General features: G+C 46.3%; 1 protein-coding gene and 1 long non-coding RNA gene across 5 annotated transcripts; one reads left to right on the top strand and one right to left on the bottom strand.

Annotated features, from left to right (window-relative positions):
• Window positions 1–728: 728 nt before the first annotated feature.
• Window positions 729–11,441, bottom strand: LOC143672771 (uncharacterized). Of its 2 annotated transcripts, none has more exons than XR_013170019.1 (4): window positions 11,160–11,441; window positions 9,757–9,849; window positions 8,164–8,233; window positions 729–2,721 (listed from the first exon to the last, which is right to left on the bottom strand). It is a non-coding gene; the product is annotated as an uncharacterized LOC143672771 (long non-coding RNA). The 2 variants fall into 2 exon arrangements; XR_013170020.1 differs by lacking the exon at window positions 729–2,721 and adding an exon at window positions 3,836–4,494.
• Window positions 10,884–21,133, top strand: LOC143672770 (uncharacterized). Of its 3 annotated transcripts, XM_077147284.1 has the most exons (4): window positions 10,884–11,142; window positions 12,032–12,176; window positions 16,736–16,823; window positions 17,248–21,133. In XM_077147284.1, exons 1-4 carry the CDS (start codon window positions 11,014–11,016, stop codon window positions 17,303–17,305), a joined length of 420 nt encoding a protein of 139 aa, XP_077003399.1. In that variant the 5' UTR covers window positions 10,884–11,013; the 3' UTR covers window positions 17,306–21,133. The 3 variants fall into 3 exon arrangements, 1 of the variants encoding a protein (XP_077003399.1); XR_013170017.1 differs by lacking the exon at window positions 16,736–16,823; XR_013170018.1 differs by lacking the exons at window positions 10,884–11,142; window positions 16,736–16,823 and adding an exon at window positions 11,541–11,589.
• Window positions 21,134–22,060: the final 927 nt, after the last annotated feature.

Genomic DNA, 22,060 nt, shown 5'->3' with positions numbered 1-22,060 from the left:
GCCCCTACCCCTCACCCGGCAGGTTCCCTCTTTGGGCCCACCCTGGCTCCAGACATCCTACTCCCCACCAATTCCGTGGGTCTCCCTTGTTGCCTGTATGCAAAACCGTGATCCTTTGTTCTGTTCCGATTTCCCCCTTTTTTTCTTTCTCAGGTTGTTGCTGCTCCCACCCTGCGGTGAGCTCTGTGTGGGCGGCGGGGGGGATGGGAGGTTGGAGTTGGGGGGAGGGGTGGAATATTCAGAAGCTATGAGGGCTGGGCCGCTCTGGGGCTGCCCGGAAATACTAGAGTACCTGTCAGATGCCCTGGGCATGGGGGTGCAGGGCATCCATTCTCCAGGCCTCCTCTCTAGGAAGCCTGCCCCAGGCATCTTAGAAACACAGCCCCACCCCAAGCCTCTTCCCCTCTGGTGTTCAGTAGAGCTGATCCCTGAACAACCAGAGCAGGCACTCCTATGCTCTGTCCTCCCATGGGTGGAATCTCACCACAGGCGGAGCTGCAGGACTGATTTCCAGCATGTCTGAGATCAGGGACCCCTCAGAGGGAGCAGGAAGTTGAGGGCTCATCCAGGAGAAGGATGACAGGTGCTGGGTGGAAACTGACCCTCAGCCCATGTGGTCCACCAAGGCCTTGGGGCATCTCAGCCCCCACCCCATGTCATGGAGTCCTGTGTCTGTCCACCCCCTCCCCTTCAAGACTTTTTGCTTCCCACCTTCAGGCCATCTCCACCAAAGATTTATTCTTTCAAACTCTTGTCACTGAAACATCTCCCACTCCAGACACTGGGAAATGAGTTTTATAAGTCTGGGAGAGAGAACAGGCAGGGGTGTTGGCTCTCCAAACCAGCTCCTCTGTGACTCAGTTTCTCTTTAAGGTTACATAGCACTAAGCTCTGCTGTGGCTTGGAATTTATTCACCATACAAATAGGATAATTGGCACCTTCCTCATTTGGACTCCTATTAGTGAAAAAGTAGACTGTCCACTCAATTTTCAGAACACATAGACTCCACACTCTTCACATAAATACAATGGTCTCACTCCTGTCAGAGGTGGGCTGTGAGTTGGGCCACTCATGGTGGTCAAGTGGTCACCATATTTGCATCAGGCCCTGTTCCTCCACCATGATGGAGACAAACACTGGTTGTCTGAACAAATTCAGCTTGGAAAGGTGCAGTGGGAAGTGGAGTGTGACAGAACAGTGAAGATGAGAGGTAGGGGTGTGGGAACCCTCCAGGAGGACTGACCCCCTCGGAGAGGCTGCAGTATGTGGGCTACTCTGTAGAACCCCTCTGGAGAATTTCCAGTTAGAGGAAGGTGCTTGGGATGGTGAATTCCATGCATCCATTGAGCTGGGCCATGGTGTCCAGTTGTTTGATCAGACACTGACCTTGCTGGTGCTCAGAGGTATTTGGCTGGCATGGTTAACCATGACAATTGGCTGAGTTTAAGTATGCCCTTGAAAATGTGGTCACCTCATCCCATCTGGTGAAAGCCTGAGGAGCAAAGTGAGACATCCTGGGGAAGAAAATTCCACCTCAAGATTCCTGCAGATCTGACCTACAAGTCTCAGACATGTCATCCCCACAGTGTGAGCCAATTCTAACACTAAGACCCTTTACAGAGATACAATTGGTGCATGTGGACTCAAACGTAGACATATAGATATGGACATGGAGACAGGCAGACATCCACCCTGGAGGTGTAGCAGGGCCACTCTGAGGCCCTAGCACCTGGAAAGGGAGGGCACCTGGGGGACTGAAGGAGGTGACACCCCCATGAGGAAGCACCCCAGCCTTAGAAGTACCTCTGGAGAGGAGGCTGGTGGTGGGCAAGTACACACCCACCAGGAATGTACTCTGCTAGCTCATGACCCGCTTAGTCTCATTTCAGCCCAGACACATCCACAGGCAAGGGCCCTGCCCCGTGCCTGCACAGTAGAGGAGCTGGAGTTTGGGTACCCAAGCCTGCAGGTGAGAACAGTGGGCAGTAGAAGGTCCTAGGAGGGTAGGCAAGGGAACATGGCACTAAGCTGAATACAGCATAGAGCTTAATAAAATCTTAAACTCTTCCCAGTTAGCCTGACATGAAAATGGCAGCTAAAGGTCCTTCTCTTCTCAACTACTGGCTTAGGAGCCAAGAGGCCTGTGCAGGGTCCCTTCCCTCTGGGATCTCCTCTCCTGGCCCTCCAGGACTTGGGTGGGACTTGGCACAGAGCTCTCAGAGCTCCTTGAAGCTGCTCTTGCACTTGGAAAACAGACAGATCCCCTTCTCCAATCCCAATGTCATCTCCCATGGGGATGACCACAGACTCCAGTTCATCATCCATGGGATGATCACAGATGTGTGCAGGCTCAGGACAGGGGACAGGTCAATCCTGACCTCACTCTGGGCAGCAGGCAAGTCTGCAGCTGCATGGCTGGATGGCATATCCCCACTGGCAGCTGAGTCCCCACTCACAGGCTCAGCCTCTTTGGACTCAGGCAATGGGTCCCACTGGAGGTCACACCCCAACTGGAAGCTTAGCTTCTCAGGCTTGTTGGCACCAGCATTTGATCCCAAGCTCTGGGACTTGTGGCCCACTGGATGGTTTCCCAGAACTCAGGTGCTGATGGACTGTGGCTGCTGGGGTTTGCTATTCTTGGGAGCAGGGGCCTCTGCAGGGTGTCTGAGTTGAAGGGCTCCATCATGAGGAGCCCTCAATTGGAACCGGTGGATCACCTCCTGCAGAGGAAAGGAAACATCAGGGTGAGAGGCTGGGGGAAGGTCTGAGACACCAGCAAGTGCAAGTGCCGACCTGTGTTTCCTTCACTTCAGTGTACTGTAGTATCTCCTTGTACACTGTCCCCTGCTTACTGTCCAGTCTCTGCAATGGGCATTTCCATTGACCTGGCCTGAGGTGCCAATGTGCAGTGCTGTGATGCATGTTACTCACCTGACACCCAGGCAGTCAGTTCTCTGATACCACCCTCCCCCCAGGACTGCAACTCCTGCTCCCAGGGTGGGTGGGTCATGCCAAATGCTCCCAGCATGAGGGGTCATCTCCATTACTCCCCTCCTCCTGGCCAGGGCTTTGTTCTCAAATATTTAATTTTTTGCTTTCCCTATATAATGGCACAAATGGTTAAGCACTTTTCATATGTTTCTTGGCCATTTGGGATCCTCTTTTGGGATATGCCATTCAATCATTTCTTTATTTTTCTTCTCCTTGAACCATAAACCTTTTTGTATTCTGGATACCAATACTTTATCAGTTATGTATGAGAAGTAGTCTCCCACATTCGTGTGACTTTTCACTCTTTAATGGCATCTTGCTCCTTCTGTGCTGTGCCCTTGAACTCCTTCTTGTGGCAGGGCCAAGTGCCTATGAGCCCAGTTCAGCAGCATTCATGTGACTGTGTCTGCAACAGAGTCTGCTCCTCACTCACAGTGCTTTGTCTCTATGTACTCATTTTTTGAATGTGGAGCTTTTTTCTTTTATTTGTGTAAAGTCTTGGAGAAATAGGATGAAGAGCAATTCTTCAGTGTAAAATGATCCTTGGCATGACCAGTCCAGATTTATTCTATATTATATTCTCAGCTTGAGGACTTGAGATCACCCTCTTAGCTCAGTTGTGATACCAATCAAAGGTGGTGGATTCTCTGCCCAATGTCTCAAATGACCAATGTCTGGGACAACAAGGTTTTAAAAGAGAGAAAGAGTTTATTGCTGGGCATGAGGCAGGAAGTCAGATGGCCTATGGGCCCAACTATCTGTCTTCCCCAATCTGTAGTAATTCTTAAAAAAAAATTTTAGTATCAAAAGATGAGCATGTATAAGGGAAATGCAGATCAAGACTACAATGAGATACCACTTTGCAACTGTAAGAATGGCTGCTATTAAACAGAAAACTATAAGGGTTGGAGAGAATGTGGAGAAATTAAAACAAATGCACTGCTGGTGAGAATGTATGATCATGCAGCCACTATGGTAGACAGTTTGGTGGCTCTTTAGGAAAGTAAATATCAAGTTGCCCTATGACCCAGCAATAGCAGTACTTGGTATATACCCAGAAGAGCTGAAAGGAATGACACAACCATTTACATGCTGATGTTCATAGCAGCATTATTCACAATTACCAAAAGATGAATGTTTCTTCCACGGAGACCAGAGCACAAAGGATATTAAGGAATGATGAGAAAGAAAGAAACAGTCAGGATCAGGGGGTGTGAAGATCAGCCATAACAGACAACAGACAACTTTATGCTTAACCATATCCTGCCTATATACTGCAGGGTGACAAAAGGCATGCATGCATTTCCTGAGGAAACAGAGTGCTTATCTTCCAGTGCTCTCTTCCTTCATACTTAACATAACCATTTGGAGTAAACAAACATTCTCTTCCTCCCAGAATGTTCTACATAAAGCAGATAATAATCTCCACAGTTTACTGCCACCACCACTCTGACGCCAGCTGCTCCCAACAAATTCTGCAGGTCTTGCTTTTACCCTTGCTCCTACAGATGAAAGCAAAACAAATGTCCATCAACTGATGAGTGGATTAACAAAATGTGGCATATATATGATAGAATATTATGCAGCAGTAAGATGAAATATTGTCCTGAAGCAAGCACATGACATGATGGATGAGCCTTGAGGACATAATGCTGAGTGAAATAAGTCAGACATAAAAGAATAGATACTTTATGATTCCACTTTTATGACCATGGTAAAGGTAAAATCAGAGGCTTATAGTGCAGAATATATTGGATTTAGAATTACACAGAAGCTAGACATGGGTGAATGATTAGCTAATGAGGTTGAACTCCAATGTAAGGGAAGAGGTAGAAGTGAAAATGGCTCTCTAATGGGTCTATAAGTAATATTACCATATTGAAGGTGAACAAGATTGAAAGGGGTTGTATGAACCTATGTGTCCCACTGATTAACACTAGAAAAATAAATCATTCTTACAAGAACTACTTCAAAGGTTTGATTCATGCACAAATCGTGCTTATTTACAGGATACAGGGGGAAACTGCTATTGTATGCTGTGGGCTATGTTTAAAAGGAAAACAGCACTACCACAGCAATGACAGGTACATGATGGGGGAGGGACAAGAGTTAAGAGGAGGTTTAGATTTCCTATTTTTTGGTGGTGTGTATATTGGTTGATTTTCTCTTGGGAACAATTAAATTATCTAAAATTGAGTGTTGATGGACTCTGAACTTTGGGCACTATATGTGATGCCTGATGAATGCAGGTGGCTGAAGAATATACTGACTGAGAAGTAGATTGGCAAATGATGGTGTATACATATGATCAAATGTTTTGATGCTACAAAAAGGAATGATGTGAGGCATGCAATGATGTGAATAAACACATGGTACATTTGGTGAGATAAAATAAGTCAGAAATGGAAGAACAATTATGGTATGGCCTCCTTTAGAAAATGCTTATAAGAAAACAGGGACCTAGAATGTAAGCTTTTATAGCATACACATTTAGTCTAGAGTGGTAATTATTATTTTTTGGATTTTGAGAGTCTCATGTATATATATATATATAACCTGATATTTAGAAATAAGAACAAAGATGATCAGGTTGGGGTTAAAGTAATTCAGAACACAGGGGTAAAGAACACATTGTCTATATTTTAGAATCACATGTGCTCTTTGAGACCAAAAGAAGAAAGTTTTATTTGGTCTGAAACCTAAATTTTGTACATCACATAAACTCAACCTATCTATAGCTCATTTGAACAGTTGAAAAACAGGGAGCCCAGAATAAGAAAGAGATATTTAATCCTGCATAGCTTAATGAAATGCCTGGATACATCCTACAGTATATTAAGCAGATAATAAAAAAGTATTGACAAAGTCCCTCGAGGGGTGGGAGAAAAAATATGAAACTACTAAACTTTACCTTCAGGGAATCCCTGGATATTGTGCCAAACTTTAGGGACATGCAAGTCTATAGGCCAAGATTTTGATCTTGAGGCTTACTCTTGTGAAGTTTATGTAGGTAGCAGAGAAGCTTAGCCTACCTATAGGTAAACTTAAGAGTCACTTCTGGAGGACCTCTTTAGTTGCTCAGATGTGGCCTCACTCTCTCTAAGCCTAACTCTACAAGTGATATCATTGCCCTCCTACCTATGTGGAACATTGCATCCAGGGTTGAAAGTCTTCCTGGTGGCATGGAAGATAACTCCTAGGGATGAGTTCAGCCCTGGTGTCAAGGGATCAACAATTCTCTCCTGACCAAATAGGGGGAAAGAGGTGTAACTAGTAAAGTATCTGTGGTAAAGAGAGTTCAAACAGAGTTGAGATACTACTCTGGATGTTACTCTCAAACAAGCTTCAGTTAGATACTGCTCCCTATCATAACCTGCCAAACCCCAACCAGGACCATTCCAGCCAATCCTAAAGACCTAGGGCAATATATAAGATTCCACAAGTGTTCCATGAACTAAAGTAACTTTCTAGAAAACTATAACCTCCAGATGATTCCCTGGACCAGATAACTCCTGAAACTTAGAGGGCCCAGCCTCTCCAGAACATCAGAGAGTTCCATCTCCTATCCCATATTAGTGACAGAACCTTCCAACAGGAAAAAGTTAGAATGGCCATAGCCTAAACACACCTAAAGAGAGGGATAAAAAGATCAAAGTTGATGGTGGTGTTATATAGAGAAGATAGCATTTAACAAATGAATATATAATTGCTGAATTATTAAATTGATATCTCTTTCAGTCTCCAGTATCTTAGATTAGCTAGAAGTAAAAACATAAAATTGTGGAATTGTAACCCATGCCAAACTCTGAAATATGTTCTGCAACTAATTGTGGTGCTGTGTTTTGAAATTTATTGCTTTTTGTATATATGTTATTTTTCACAAAAAAAATTTAAAAAGTCAATTGTGATGATAAAAACATATTTATGCCTTCTAGCCTCCTATATTCTGGAGAAGCTAGAAGAAAACAACAGAGAATCATGGTGGCCCATGAAAAACTGGGATCTGTCATAACTCTGTTGAAGAGTGCTTTGAAAACAACTGCTTTTTTCTTCACTTTGTGTATATGCTATACTATACAATAAAAACTTTAATTAAAAAAAATGATAGGCAACCTTTAGGATAATGTGGCTCTTCTTGGGGCTCTCTTCCCTTCAGCTTTCACAGCATTTCCATGAGGCTGTAGGCCCACAGTCTTATCCTAGGTGGATTGTCTTCTCAAGTTTTCAGGCCATCCTGCTGAGAGGAAACCCTTACCCTTCCAGGGACCTGTGACTCTGACCTGCCCTGGAAGCTGTCCAGGGTACAGGGAACCTCAGGTTATGAGGTGCTTGGCTTTTGATCCCCTTATAGGGCTTTTCATACAGGAAGATGCCATCAGGGCATGTTGTAGCTCCCTTCTTCCCATCCAGTTAGTTTTTATTGGGGATCTTCTCTAAAGGCTGTGAGAATAAAGGCACAGGTAGGGCAGGTGGGGTGAAGTAGCTGACTTTTCCTCCAGACAACATGATCTGCAGAGGGAGGTTCTGAGACCCTCTGCCTCATTGTCCCATGTCATCTGCCTCAACTGGAGCAGGGGAGGGGAGAATGGGTCAGGTTCCCAGGTGATCAGGCTCACTCAATTGCCATGTCAGACATTGCTTACTTAGTGTAAGTGTGTGTGTGTGCATGTGCATGCACATGTATGTGTGGCTAATTCCTTTGGCCTGAGAGTGAATTTCCTCATTGGTTCTGGGAGCTGATGCCCACTGCAATCATGTTACTTCTCCTGGAATTGTGCAGATCTTTTTAAGGGTTTCAGCAGACAGCTGGGACAGGCAGGTGGAAAGCCTTTCACAAAAGGGGTCTTGAGTTGCAGGTATTGATTGCTTGTTAGGGTTCTTAGGTCAGGAGACCCGACAACAACAATCCTCAGCACAGACTTAAGGATAAGTGTGAGATGAGCATCTGCAATGCACAGTGTCCACCTGGCTCTACACTTTGTATGCTCACTCACAGTGCACCCTAGCAGAGATGGCCAGGGTGTTGGGCATTTCAGGGTCACCACCAGCATGGAAACAAAGATCAATGACAAATGTCCTAGCCTTGGACTTTTTTTTAGGAAATATTGTTATGCTTTAGAGAATTACACTTGGATTGATCTCAGCATGACCCAAATTCAGGAATGACTTACCTGTGGCTAGGCTTTCATGTCTAATACCTTTGCTGTCCAGAGACCCTGTTTCATGTTGATCCACCACACTCTGTAGAGAGAAACATTGTGAAAACATGCTGCATAGGTTATTCAGCCAAAGTGGGCAAAATATGGCAGCAACAGGGCCTTCTGGAGTCAAGAGACCAGGCCCATCCCTGGATTCATGTGCAGCCTTGGCAGCTTGCCTCTCAGGTTTCAGAAACACTGACCATAAAGTGGAGATAGTGATGTGGCCACACGGGTTTAGGATGGTGGCTTGTTCTGAATGTACATACAGCAGAGACACACAGCCTTGGTTTAATGAGTAAGAAGGTCTCAAGGCAGCCAAGAAGCCCATCTGGGAGCCCAGAATGACCATAGGGGGTTGCAGGGCTCAGAAACAACCCAGTGGCGGGCCATGGTGGCTCAGCAGGCAAGAATGCTTGCCTACCATGCCAGAGGACCTGGGTTCGATTCCCGGTGCCTGCCCATGTAAAAAAAATTAAAATAAATTAAAAATAAGGAACAACCCAGTGGTCTCCACAGGATGTATCTCCTATGCAGTGCCTGCTTGCATGCAGTGGGTTCTGGACACCAAAGAACCCAAGCCATTTAATGTCCACTTCTGGAAGGCAGATTCTGTGTTCCTTGCCCTGATGCTTCCTTTGCCAGCTAGCTGATGGCATCATTGCCCCATGCAGCTTGCAGTGGACAGGAATGACTCCAGTTTCTACTCAGACCTGCCGTAGGGCCAGGATGTGCCTCCTTTCAGCTTGGGGAGTAAATGTACACTGGAACTGGGCAAAGTTTTCTTTGAAAGTTTTGAAAAACTGATTCATAAAATGTTACTAGGAGTCTTCTAAATCAAAATGGGAACTTATCATATGCTATGTTCACTCTTCCCTGATCTGCTACTTAATAAAAGAAGGAAAACAGTGGCCAGAAGAAACTCTGAGGACTCCCAGGAGGAGAGAAAGCAAATGGGACCAGTCTGCAGGTGGATAGAGCTGGGGGTTGGTGCTGGGGAGGGTGTATCCCTCAGAGACCCCTACAATGTGTGTGCACATAATCACACCCATGTACACATGCAGGGACACACATGTGCACAGGATTGCATATACTTGCACACACACAGATCATCTTCATTCCCTATTTGTTTCCCACACTCAGTTCTTCCCCCATCTTTCATTATGGATAATTCAAACAGAAAATTTGAAGAAATGGTACAGATCGCACCCACAGATCCATGACCTCAGACCCTGGCATTGTGGGCGCTTGTGACCTTGGCCGTGTGACCCTCCACCCACCACTTCATGTTCAGTGAGTTCCAAAACTTCTGCCACTGTTACCACACTCTGCTCAGGTCTTGGTGACCCACTTCCATTCAGCACACCTGCTATGTGTCTTGTCATTTTCCCTCTCTCACGCAGTCTTATAGTAGGAGTATTCTCTCATCTCTTCTTTTACTTTTCCTCAATCACCTGCTAGAATTGTTCCAGTCTGAGCAGCATCCTTTGGTCCCTACCAAGGCATCAGTCAGACAAGCAGTTGGGACCCATGCTTTAGTTGTGGTCTTGCCAGCTCTCCACTTACCTGCAGGGGCAAGGAGCTCCCTGGGTGTACGCTGTTGGTTGTGTACAGACCAGGTACTGATGAGAGGACAAAACCTCCTTAGACTTGTCTCCACTAGGAAGGCAGGAGGAGGGAAAAGGCAAACATGTCAGCAGAAGGCTTTTCTTTGGGGAGAGAGCTCATAACTAATGCAAAGCTCCCACAAGGACCATTATTGGTGTTTCCCCTTTATATGCAGCCCTTCAAAAACAGAATTCCCTTGGAGGCTGTTGGAGCCCCACTGGGTGTAAAAAGAATGACAAAAAGATACAGTGACTGTGCCCAAGCGATTTCAAATGGAGTTGAGGTCATTCAAGAGGTGACTGTTATTAAGGTCTCTAGTTATGTGAATTTGACAGGTCACTAGTTATATGTACTAGGGATCCCTGAGTCCTGAGACTTATGTAATTGGATAAATCTTTGATCCCAGGGAGACTGGACTTGTAGCATATCTAAATCTTTTGCTAATCTCTTTTTTTTACTGTTACCATCACCACAATATCTCCTATTCTCTCTCATCTCCAGAACAACCACCATTACCTCCTGAGCCAGCTAACACACCAAGCCCTCGATCTGGAAGCTTGCACTTTTTAGGAAATTTATTTTTTGTACTGATGAAACTAAGCCCAATTATAAGTAATGCCTTAGAGTCATCCCTGAAAGCCATCCTGTTCATCAAGGGTAGTCTCCAAAGCCCTTTGTAAGCCAAACTGTGAAAATAAATTCGCTACTTTCCCCCTATGTGGGACATTACTCCCAGGGATGAGCCTCCCTGGCACCAAGGAATTAATACCAAATGTTGATCCATGATGCTTTCAGAGTAGGATTTTGCTCAAAAGGGAGAAATGTTTAAAGAAATCAAACAAAATACAGTTATTAGAGCTAAAAGGTTTGAAATGGAGTCAAGGCCATCCTGGAGGTGGTGCTTAAGCAGTTCTCAGCAGAGATCACAGCCTGGCAGAGGATGCAGCGCCCCAGACAGCAGTGTCTTCAAAATCCATGGACACCCCATCCAGAAACAACCCCCAAATAAAGAACTCAGTTAACTCTCTAGTCTAAGGCTGTTTGGGGCACCCCAATATTCAACAAGCACAAACAGCTTGTCTAACATTCTTTTCCTTTAAAACCCTTCCTTAGGAGTGCCAGGAGGGGACATGATGTGGGGAGCACCCTGAATCTGTGCTCCCTGAGTGCAGCTATGTGGCCCCACATAGATTCTCAGTTTATGCAGCTCAGTTTATGAGGTCTAGTTTGGCAGGTATGCCACACAACCTACAACAGCCTAAGCATCCCATGTCCACTTTCAGTGGAACACAGAAAGGATATGGGCGTCCACCCTGCAGCACCACCAGCAGAACAACTTGGCAGGTGGGTGGATAGCTTACTCTTGACTCCGGACATCATGAAGGGACAAGAGCATGGGGTGTGCCCGACTTCATGACCACAGGTGTCTTGGAGTCAGAAAATGGGTCTGGGGAAGGAGTCAACCCAGGAGACTCCTGGGTGAGGTGTTGGATGGTGCTGGGTGCCTTCCAGTCAGGGTGAGAGCCTGCCAGCCAAAGGTCCTGGATTTGGCAGTGAGGAGACATTTAGGGATGAGTGGGGTCATGATGGGGACACAGGTCATGGCAGAGGTCAGGGACCATGGTCCTGGGTCACTCAAGGGGCTGAGGACTGGAAGACAGAAGGCAGAGGGCTGACAGTTGGGAAGGGGCAGTTGGCAGTTAAACTGCTGCAGGCTGATAAGGCTTTGTGTGCTCCAAAATTCTAAGGTGGGGCAGCCAAGTGCCGTCACCATAACCTACAGATGCAGAGGTGAGAGGTGGTGGCAGCCAACAGCCTGGAGGGCCCACCCACTTTCTGGCCTCCAAGTGAAGTGGCCACATGAAATCAGGGAAGAAGGGGTCTTCTGTCAGCCCTTGCATGAACTCAGAAGTGGCTCTCCCTAGCAGCTTCAAGAAGGGATGCGGCTCTGAGAAGAGTGCAATTTTTGCCTGGTGAAGTCCTGTCCAGAAGGCCCTGCTAAGGCCACCCAGAAACGGGGTGATAAATAAATGTGTGTTGTTTAGAGCCACTGATTTGTGGAACTTTGTCATATGCAAAATAAAACCCCTACAAGATCCTGGGTAGACTTTAAATGAGTAAAATTCTTTAAAACAGGCAGGAAGTACCTTTGAAGGTGGGAACCCATTCCCTGTTTGACAACTCCCTGGCTGGCTATGTCTCAGCCTGCATTCCTTTTGATATTCCATAACAGGCAAGCAGGTCAAAAGAGACACTCCCAATAAACCAGCTGCCAGTGACCACCAGAAAGAGGCTCACTGAAGGCTGTCAGAAGGATGAGCCCATGGCTGTCTGTGATCCCAAGATGCTTGCTGCATGGGCTCTGCACTGGCGTGTTGGTGAGTCATTCTGATAAAGCCCACCATCCTGAGAGACAGGAACACTGGCCACCACACACTTGGCCTTGGGGTCCTCTATTTAGCCAGCCCTGAGAATGGGTCATGTTGATAATCCTTAAGAATTAGAGCAGTCTTTAAGACCTTCCTCCAATCTAAGTGAGGTGCAGAGGTCATGGATGATGGACTAGGAAGAAGGAAAGCAGCTCAGCAAGTAGGGAGGGTGGATTCAGTATGGGTCTGGATGGGTCCAGGGCACTGCAGCAAGAGAGGATGGTGGGGAAAGGGGCAAGGGGACAATGACAACAGTTTCTGAAGTTTGGGCAAACCAGTGCAAATTGGGTTAATGAATTATCACTGACCTTGACTGAAATAATTTTACTTTCTATTCATTATACTATATTATTTTAAACTCCCCATAGTCAATGATTTATTTTCCTAAGTAAATTGAGTTAGGAAAGAAGTTAGCTATTTTTTTCAAATAAATGAATGTGCTCCCACAAACTTTCAAACTTACTTATGATAAGATGAACTGGAGCTCTCATCTTTTTGCTGTGGAGATAAACAAAAATTCATAAAATGAAAAAGATGTCAGTATTGACTTTTTTCCTTACCCAAAATTCAAGTTCGTTATTAGTCAATTTTGAGTAGTGGTACTTTATACATTTTAAGAAATTAAGTGAATATACACCCACAATTTTTGCAGCCACCCACAATTTCAGTTTCCTCTTTGCTACAACAAATACCATGTAATTGGTTGGCTTGAGTTTGTTGGCCCAGTTTTGAGGCTAGGAGAAGTCCAAATCAAGGTATTATTAAGGTAACACTTTCTTCCTGAAGACTGGTGTTCTGGGGCTGGCTGCCAAGGATCCTGGGTCCTCGACTCCTCTGTCACATGGCAAGGCACATGACAGCCTCCCTGGCCTCCTGCTCTCTGGGTTCCCTTGACCTTCAGCCACTGGCTACTTCCTGTGACTTTTTCTCTCTCCATGGCTTCCCTTATAAGGCCTTCAGTAATAGGGTAAAGACCCATCCTGGGCTATATGTTATCTGAAGGATCCTCATCAAAAGGTCTTCTTTCAAAGGGTGCATTTCCACATACATGGATTAGCTTTAAGAATGTGTGTTTCTGGGTTGCATGGCTCCAAACCATCCCACATGCATATTACCCCCCTCTAGTTCTTTTGTTACCATTTGGTGTCATCCCGTTTAGCCAAAAAAGACGTATGTCTTACAGGGAAAATTTTGCAGCAAATGCAGTTTTTTTAAAATCTAGGAATCCATTTAATTCATATATATTTTAAAACTTTTAACTAAAAATAAGATTACAGAAAAACTACTTCAGTTTGCTGAGATAGTACAGAGTCAAATTTCCCTTCTCCCAGAGTCTCTCATGTTAGAACCTTTGTCAAAAATATGGTGTTAGAATTGTTACAATAAACTGAACTAAGCTAGACTCTTGACAGACTTCACCACTCATGTCCTCTTCAGGTTGAAGTTGCCAGTCCAGAATGCCACATTGCACTGAGTTGTCCTGTCTCCTGAATGCCTTGGTGTGTAGTCTTCTCACATCTCCTCAGTCTCCTTCAACCTGACCACTTCTCAACCCATCCTCATCTTTTCTTGCAGTTTTGATGATAACAGTTTCTGATCAGTTCTTTCGTACAATGTCCCTCAGCTTGAGATTTCCTGATGTCTTCCTCATGATTGGACTAAGGCTGTGAGTTTGGGGGACCAGCACCACTGAGGTGGGAGTCCAAACCATCCATCTTGGCCAGGCTCCATGCTGTCCACATGCATCTTCCTGGGGTGCTGGCTTTGCTTTCTTGGTACAGCTGGTGTCTGCAGAAGCCTTCACTCCACAGTTCCATTTTATCCCTTTCCATACTCTCCTCACAGGAAATGCCACTAAGCCAGTCACACTCCAGAGGAAAGGAATCAAAGCCCATCTTCTCAAAGAAGTAATATTTGCATATATTAACTTTGGTGATAAAGCTTTCTGAACATGCCAGGCTTGGTTGATGGCTGTGTGCTTCTTCTGGCCCATGTGGTTTTGAAGGGTGGCAGCCACCAACCACAATGCTTGCCTCTGAATGTGATAAGCTGCTGTCCTCACTCTGTCCTCAAGGCTTTCTCATCTTCTGTGAATGCCCAGGTGTGAAATTCCTGATCTGTGACCTGCTTAGGTGCATTGAGTTTCCTTGATCTGCTTGTTAATATCAATCATCACACTTTGGGATTTTTATTTCTTCAGGTATTTTCTCTGCTGATACTCTCTTCTACTTCTGGGGCTCCCTTTGCCCATAATGTGGGTACATTTGAAATTGACTCACAGGTCTCCAATGCTCTGTTCACTTTTCTTCATTCTTTTTCCTTTCTGTCCTTCACATTATATAATTTCTTTTAATGTAAATCCATATTCTTTCTCCTGCAATCTAAGATTTAGTGCTGAGCCTGTCTAATGAGAATCCATTAGCTTATATTACTTTTCAACTCCTGAATTAAAATTTTTTTCTTTATTATAGTTGCTCTTAGGTACTGAAGTTACCCACTTGTTAAGTCATTGTTATCAGACTTTCTTTTAATTCCTTGAACACTGTTTCCTTTCCTTCCTTAAACATATTTATAGTGGCTGTAGTAAGTTATTATCTGCTAAATCCAATATCTCAACCCACTCTGAGTCAGTTTCTATTGACTTAATTTTTTTCCTAAGTGTGGGTGTATGGATCAGAGTTTCTTCTTTCTTTGTATCTTGCAATTGTTCATTGAACATTGGAATTTTTAGATAGTGTGTTGAATCAACTCTGGAATCTGACTTATCACTCTGAGAATTGTTGTTATTGTTTTTGTCTTCCCCATACTCTGTGGCATTGATAGCTCAGCTCATCATTTCATTCTGATTTTTAGTTTTTAGTCTGGCTCCCCAGAGGCTGCCACAGGGTTTGTTTGTATAGCTTAGAGGTCAGGGGTTGGTTTGAGCCCGAGTGTTTGTGCTCAAACCCCTTCAGTTTGTAAGTGTCTACACTCTGCCAGTGGCTTTGCATGTGGGTTGAGCAGCACAATCAAAGTTCAGTCAGTTTCAAGAGTGCCTCACCTTTTACTTCCCCCAGATTCTCAGGCATCTCCCATGTGCACTACTTCTCAGTCACCCAGGGATATGCTGAGATCTAATCCAGCCCATCTTACACTTTTGTTTCTAGAATTTCTGTTAAATTTCTGCAACTTTGGGCTAGCAGAGTTGCTGGTTTTCCCAAATCATTTCCTACCGAGCTTTCCACTCTCAGCTGACAAAACTGCAGGTTTTCCCTTCCTTCCCCAAATTGAGTTGTTACCTTCTAACAGCAAAACTGCTGCTTTTCTCATGCAGTCATACACTGGTAAGCTATGCTTCTCACTGCAAGACTGGGGTGGGAGGGTGGGGATGAGAAATAGGAGGAGTGCAGGCTAGAAGACCACAAAATCCTGCAGTACTTACTCAAAAAGCTTCTAATTTGTTGTTGGCTTTTAGTTGAGTCCCAAAGCCCTGAATGGCTGTTTTTCATTGTTGTGACCAAGTTCATATGTGTTTAGAAGGTTTGGATTCATCAATCTCATCTCTTTCCTTCCCAGAATATTTCATTGTAATATATAGATTCAAAATGTGTGGCAGGGAGCATTCGTTTAAGTTTCTCATTGGAAATTTGAAGTGCTTGAAACATCTAATGGTAACAGCCCAATGATAAACTTTCTTGTTACTAATCAAATACTATAGAATTAAACTAAAATGTTGACACAATAGTGAAAAAAATCCCCAATTTTATATTGTAGTAATATGTGATTTCCTGAAGGGGTTATAAAAGATTGTGCACCATCCCTGTTCCTGTCTATACTCTCCTATGGAGAGGCTTACAGATGCATGCAGCATTCACTGCACATTGTTGTTCTTTATGCCTCATTCAGACAAACACCTGTTATGTATAGCTCCTTATTTTGACATGTATTTTGTCATCAAACCATTGCAGATAGACCAGATGGTTCTGAAATGCACCTCTTGTTCAGGTCTTTGGAGACTGAGCTGACTGTGAATAAGACTAGAAGGTCTGATGGCTGATGACCTCAGATCTACCAGCCATCAGCACAACTGTACCCTCAAGGACAATCAGACAAACTGTCTGGTACTGCATGACATAGCTGTGGAAGGAAGGTCTTCCAGTGGCTCCAGACCTTAGGCATTTTCCTGCACATGCTTGAAGGGGAGCATTCCAAGAGCACAAGATGCTACAGAGAAATAGTTGAGCTCTCTGTAGCATAGGGAGTGGGTGTTTTTATTCTAGAACTATTCTCAGATAAATGTTTATACTGTGACGAATCAAGATTGGGAATAGATGACACCATTATAGAGTTAAGAACACTGCAAAGTTAAAATGAACTAGAAATAGCAATGTGAAATCACAACTCTAAAGGAAAAATGAAACCCCATGCTTTGTCTTCACTGTCTGCCATGTGTTCTGGGAGCAGCTGTGCAATGAACCATTCAGCTTAGTGAGTAGCCCACTGTCTCTACTTCCATTTTATGATAAAAGGAACAAGGGCTCCTGAGACAGAGGGCTTGACTCGTGCCAAGGGCAGGAGGGAACAAGGTGCACCTGGAATCACTGGTTATAACAGAAGGTGAGATTTTCATATATAAATGGGTTAGGTCTGCAGCAACAAGCACCAGACAAAGGGGCTGCAGTTATCTTTGGAGAGATCCAGGGAAGGGGCTGCAGGTGCCCCATTAGCAGATCCAAATAGGGAAGGGCTGCAGGTGTTCCATGGGCAGATCCAGAGGGGAGGGGCTGCCAGTCTCCTGAGAAGGGTGGGAAAGACCCACAGCCTTCTGGTCATGCCTTGGGATGAAGGGGTAATATTCAGTGCCTGAAACTGTGGTAGGGGCAGGTGGTGAAATGTGATGGTTGCCACTGAAAACATCTCAAATTTTGAATAGAGTGCAGTCAGGGGAAGAGATCTGCTTACAGCATCCCAGTGATCAAAGGTGGGTGCCCCCTCCTCAACGCCTGCATTCCACACAGCTCCCTCTTTTTTGCCCCACAAGGATTGCAGGAAGAGATGTCCCCACAACAGAAGAAACAAAGCCACTGGCCACCTCCTGAAGCTTGGGCTTTCTGCACCTGCCTGGCATGCACCCAGCCTGCACCCATCTCCTGGCACCTGGGAAGCTGAGGGCTATAGCTGGGCCCTGGGTCATGGTCTCTTACTGAGTGAGTGCCTGGGAGGTACATCAGAGTGCCTTCTGGCTCCACCTGCCCTGCTCCACCACACAAGGCTGCATGGGTGGGTGCCTCTACAGAAGTCTTGTGTCTAGACAGGCAGCAGGAAGGAAACCCTAAATCCAGGAGCAACTCCACAGAGTACCCAAAGTGGGGAGGCACGATACATCTGCAAAATGGGGGTCCATGCAGAGCTCCCACTGCCCCACAATGCACTGGACTAATATGTACACAATCACCACCATCAGGCAGAGGAGCCCAGCCACAGCTGAAGCCACAGAGCTGAAAAACCACTTGTGAAAGGAAGCCCAGTCTGGGACAACTACATCGATGGGCCAATCTGCTGACCAGAATGCACATCTCAGGGTGCAAGTTGAAGGGGTTGTGGGGTGGCACAAGTTTCCTCCCCTGAGCATGTGCTCAAACTGCCTCCAAAGTCCCTTCCTCAGTCTCCGTACCAGCACCATAGCTCAGAAAATATCCTTGTGACACCATCCCAGGTGTGGGATTCACTCAATTTTAGCTGAGTCCATTGTCTTTTCAGAACTGCTTTGAAATTTCTTTACACAAGTCTTCAGATGGAGGGTCACATGTGAGAACCTGGGGGTCTCCATCACCTGGTCCCTTTGAACATCCCTTTGGGCCAGTCCTCAGATTCTCTCCTGCACTCAGCATCCTTACCACAGGTAGAAAGTGCACAAATGCTCCCTGCCAACTACCTTGGTGCTGGACCTGTTTCCTTTGGCAATTACAACCTCCCTGCCAGGCACATCTCCTCCAGCTACTGTGTCCTCCCTGCTGGACCTCTTGCCTCCAGCTACCATGACCTCCGTGCTGGGCCCATCACCTCCAACAACTGTGTCCTCAGTGCTGGGTCTGCCTCCTCTGACCACTGTGCCCTTTCTGCTGTGCCCACCTCCCCTGGCCACCATGTCCTCACTATTGAGCCCATCTCCTCCACAGAGGTAACTAGCCCTCTGGGCTTCAAACATCAGGACCTTCTACCCAACCCTGATTTCCTCTCCATTGTTTGTTTTCCTAAGTGGTTATGGAGAGTTTATAATTCTGGAACCAAGTCTAATGACAGCAGATCACCCCATGGGACTCACAGGGGACATGCCATCCCAACGCCCTTCTCCAGAAGGCCAGAGCTGCAGAGGCTGTGGGTGCTCCCAGCTTGACTCAACATGTCCAGGCCCCCACCTAGGTCAAAGCTAGACCCCATCGAGGAGACATCAGAATGGAGGTGCCCATCCTCTGCCATGTGGGGAAGTGGACATGGGCAGCTGTCCCTGCTGCTCTCCATCCCTGATGCTTGCCCAGCTTTCAGGCCTCCTGTCTCAATGGCTTGTCTCTCCCACCCCTTAGCTGCTTCCTCCCAAGCCCCCATCACCTATTTGCAGCCCTCCCCCACAACTTGTCAGGCCTCCCCACAAAGCTTCCAACTCTGATTAGCACAATTTCCTCTCTCCCCAACCCCCTGCTGGCCCTCCCCCCCTGCATCTCAATACGCCACCCAAACTTCCCCCATCATTTCTGCTCCCAGACTGCCCCTTGAACCCTGGCTTTGCCCTCATCCCCATCCCCTGGAAGACCCTGATTCCACCCCACCCCTTCCAGGGGCTCATCAATAGCTCCTGATGCCCACGCAGTTGTTGGACCACTTGTAATGGTGGTCCAAGCCAGCGATGTACTTGTTGCAGTCTCTGCAGTGCTTGGTTTATGGGTTTATGAAAGGGGGATTTGGGATGCCCATCCCCTCAGCCACACATGGCTGGATTTGTTGGGCTCAGGACCTGGCATTCAGGGCACAACCCTCTATTCCCGTTCTATTCCCTGCTGTTACCTTTTGTCCCCTAACCTCCATTTCCTACAGTCTGAGCTGCTGAGTCTCAAAAGGCTGGGGAAGATGGGTGTGCGTACCTTAGGGCAGCCAGCCCTGATCATGGAGGTGTGGAGCCTTAGGAGGTGATAACCCTAGCCTTTCCTGGTTCTGGAGAGGGCAGGGTGAAGACCCTGTGCCTGAGTGTATGTCACAATGGGGCCACCCCCATCCTCCCTCCAGGCCCCCTGAGGAGGCAAAGCAACAATGATTCCAGAACTTGGACTGGGCCAGGTCTTACCTGGAACTCTGCAGGCTAAAGCACCCAACCAAGACCTGAGGCTGCCCACCAGTTCCAGGACATCTTCAAGTCCTAGGACTCCACCAGACCCTGGGGACAGAGGCTCCTTTCCTGGAATGCCAAGGAAAAGGGTGTGCCCCTTACCTGAGGCTCTAGGATGAGGGAAGGGAGTCCCCTGCACCAGAGTCCACCAGAAAAGGACATCTGAGGGCCAGTACTTCTCATTTCAAGGAAAGTAGCTCTTTGGAACTACAAAGATAACAGCTGCAGCCCCTCCCCATGCCCACGCCCATTGAGGTGCTGCTCACTTCTCAGCTCTGCATCTTTAACAGGGGAGGGCAGTCCTCAGCTCAGCAACTTTAATAGAGGAGAGAAGCCCTTATCTCTGCATGTTTAATAAGGGAGGGAAGCCATCAGTGTCAAGGTGGCTGGGGGACTCTTAGAGTATCAGGGTCTGCCCAGGGTGGTGTGGGGTGGGACTCACACAGTGACCTGACACAAGTGGCAGTACTGATTCTGGGTGACGTGGGCATGTTTGGAGCAGTTGAAGCTCAGCACCAGCCCACCATAGCTCTTTTTGTACCTGACATTGGGGTCAGCTGGGTCAATGGAGGTTGCAACCACATGGGCCAGGATGTGTAGCAGAAACAGCCCATCAGCCACATGTGGAGAGTTGAGGAAGGACAAGAGGTCCTGGTCCATGCCAGTGGGAGGCAACACTGGGGAGCCCAGGGGGCTGTGAGTCTTCCATTTCTGTGAGCAGGGACTTGGGCACACCTAGTCTAGGAGAGTAGGGCCTCATGGCATCTGCACAGGTGGGAACATGGGCTTGGGGCACATCTGGCCCAAGTGAGTAGGGATTTGGTTCATGCTTGGCAGGTGTGAGCAGGAGCTCAGGGAATACATTGTCCAGGTGAGCAGGGGATTGCAGCACACTTGGCTCAGGTGAGAGGGACTCAGAGTAGGCTGAGCAGGTGCAGGCTAAGAGGGATGGGAGCACATGTACGGGGGCAGAGAGCTTATGCAAGCCAGGCTCACCAAAGAGTAAGGTTTGGAGCTGGAACTGTTAAAAAAAATAAAACAAAATAGAGTGTCTGTGGCTAAAAGATTTTAAATAACTTCAAAGATCATACTGCAGATGATGCTTAGGCCTTGGCCAGATATTGCAACTGCCAATGTAGGCAAAATAGTAAACAGCAGTGTTCCTCAAATCCCCAAGGACATTTGGACACTTTCAGTAAGCTACAAAATAAGACTCAGTTAACTTCTAAACTGAAGGACAATTGAAGTCCTCCTGCCCCCTCCCTCCAAATATCAATCAACCACAGCAGCTTATCCAATATTCTTTTTTTCCTTTAAATATCTTCTCTGAGATGCCAATAAGGATGCCCTTTGGGTTGCTACCTAAGTCTGTGCTCCACTAATTGCAAGTCTAAGACCTGAAATAAACATTGTTGCTGTCTTGCAGCCCAGTTCGTTATTTCTTGGTTGATGTTACATGGTGTCAGAAGTGGGATCTGAAGGCACCACTGGCCTGACTCTACAGCTGCTGTTGGAATCAAGCACAGAACTGGCCAGAGCCCTTTGAGTTCTGTCCTCCCCCTGATAGCCCTGTTTTCTGAGGGTGAGCCTCTCACCTCTGAACCTCCATATTTTGGGTCAAGGTTTTGGCCTTTCTGTGGAGGTCTTCAGGTAAAGGGCATTTGGACTTTGGTTCTTCTGGTTTGGGCTGGTGGCAGCTGAAATTTCATGTGTGCCCCTTTTGGTACACAAGAAAAATGTCCTTATCTGGTGAGTAATCAAAAGGGACTTAAAAATTCCCACTTTGGTAATCAGCGTTCTTCAGTGGAGGGAATCCTTCCTGACAACCATATCTGTTAACATCAGTTCTGACTCTGAGCAATCAAATGATGATTTTGGTGAGTATGGGAAGGGCACTTAACCATTAGAGCACATTCTGATGAGAAGCTTCATCTTCCAAAGGCCAAGACTCCTGTGAAGGGATGAAGACGACATGGATGATATAGATTGACCCAAGGTCTCCCACTACCTCAAGACTATTTCCATGCACCTGGGGACTTCCAATCATGGGTCAGACAACTAGGGCACAGGCAGTCCTCAAGGTAAAATGAGTATACCATGAAAGGTATGCCTAAAACACCTCACCTGCACACAACCCAGACTGTTCCTCTCAGGCTTGGGCTTTAGGATGGCAAACATTCAGAAATAATTAGAAGAATGGGTTCCAATTCATCTGGGAACTCTATGGGGGCACTGCCATCTAGCTCACCAGCTGGTTTCTTGTAAAAATTCTGGTCCTGACTCATGTGAAATCTTATCCTGCTGGACCTGGCACACTAAAGAAAATCTCAAATTGCAATAGTCACAATGGAGTATTCTGATATGACCAAATCAGCATATTTGCATCTTCAACTTGAAAATATTGGTGCCTGTTATCTTCCAAACATAACTTATTTTAAAATGGCCTCCCTACAAGAAGCAAATACTGAATTAA

The sequence above is a fragment of the Tamandua tetradactyla genome, assembly GCF_023851605.1.
Source record: "Tamandua tetradactyla isolate mTamTet1 chromosome 15 unlocalized genomic scaffold, mTamTet1.pri SUPER_15_unloc_2, whole genome shotgun sequence".
In the NCBI taxonomy this organism is placed as follows: Eukaryota; Metazoa; Chordata; class Mammalia; order Pilosa; family Myrmecophagidae; genus Tamandua; species Tamandua tetradactyla.
The sequence above is the reverse complement of the archived record's forward strand: the minus strand, read 5'-3'. Positions and strand labels throughout refer to the sequence as shown.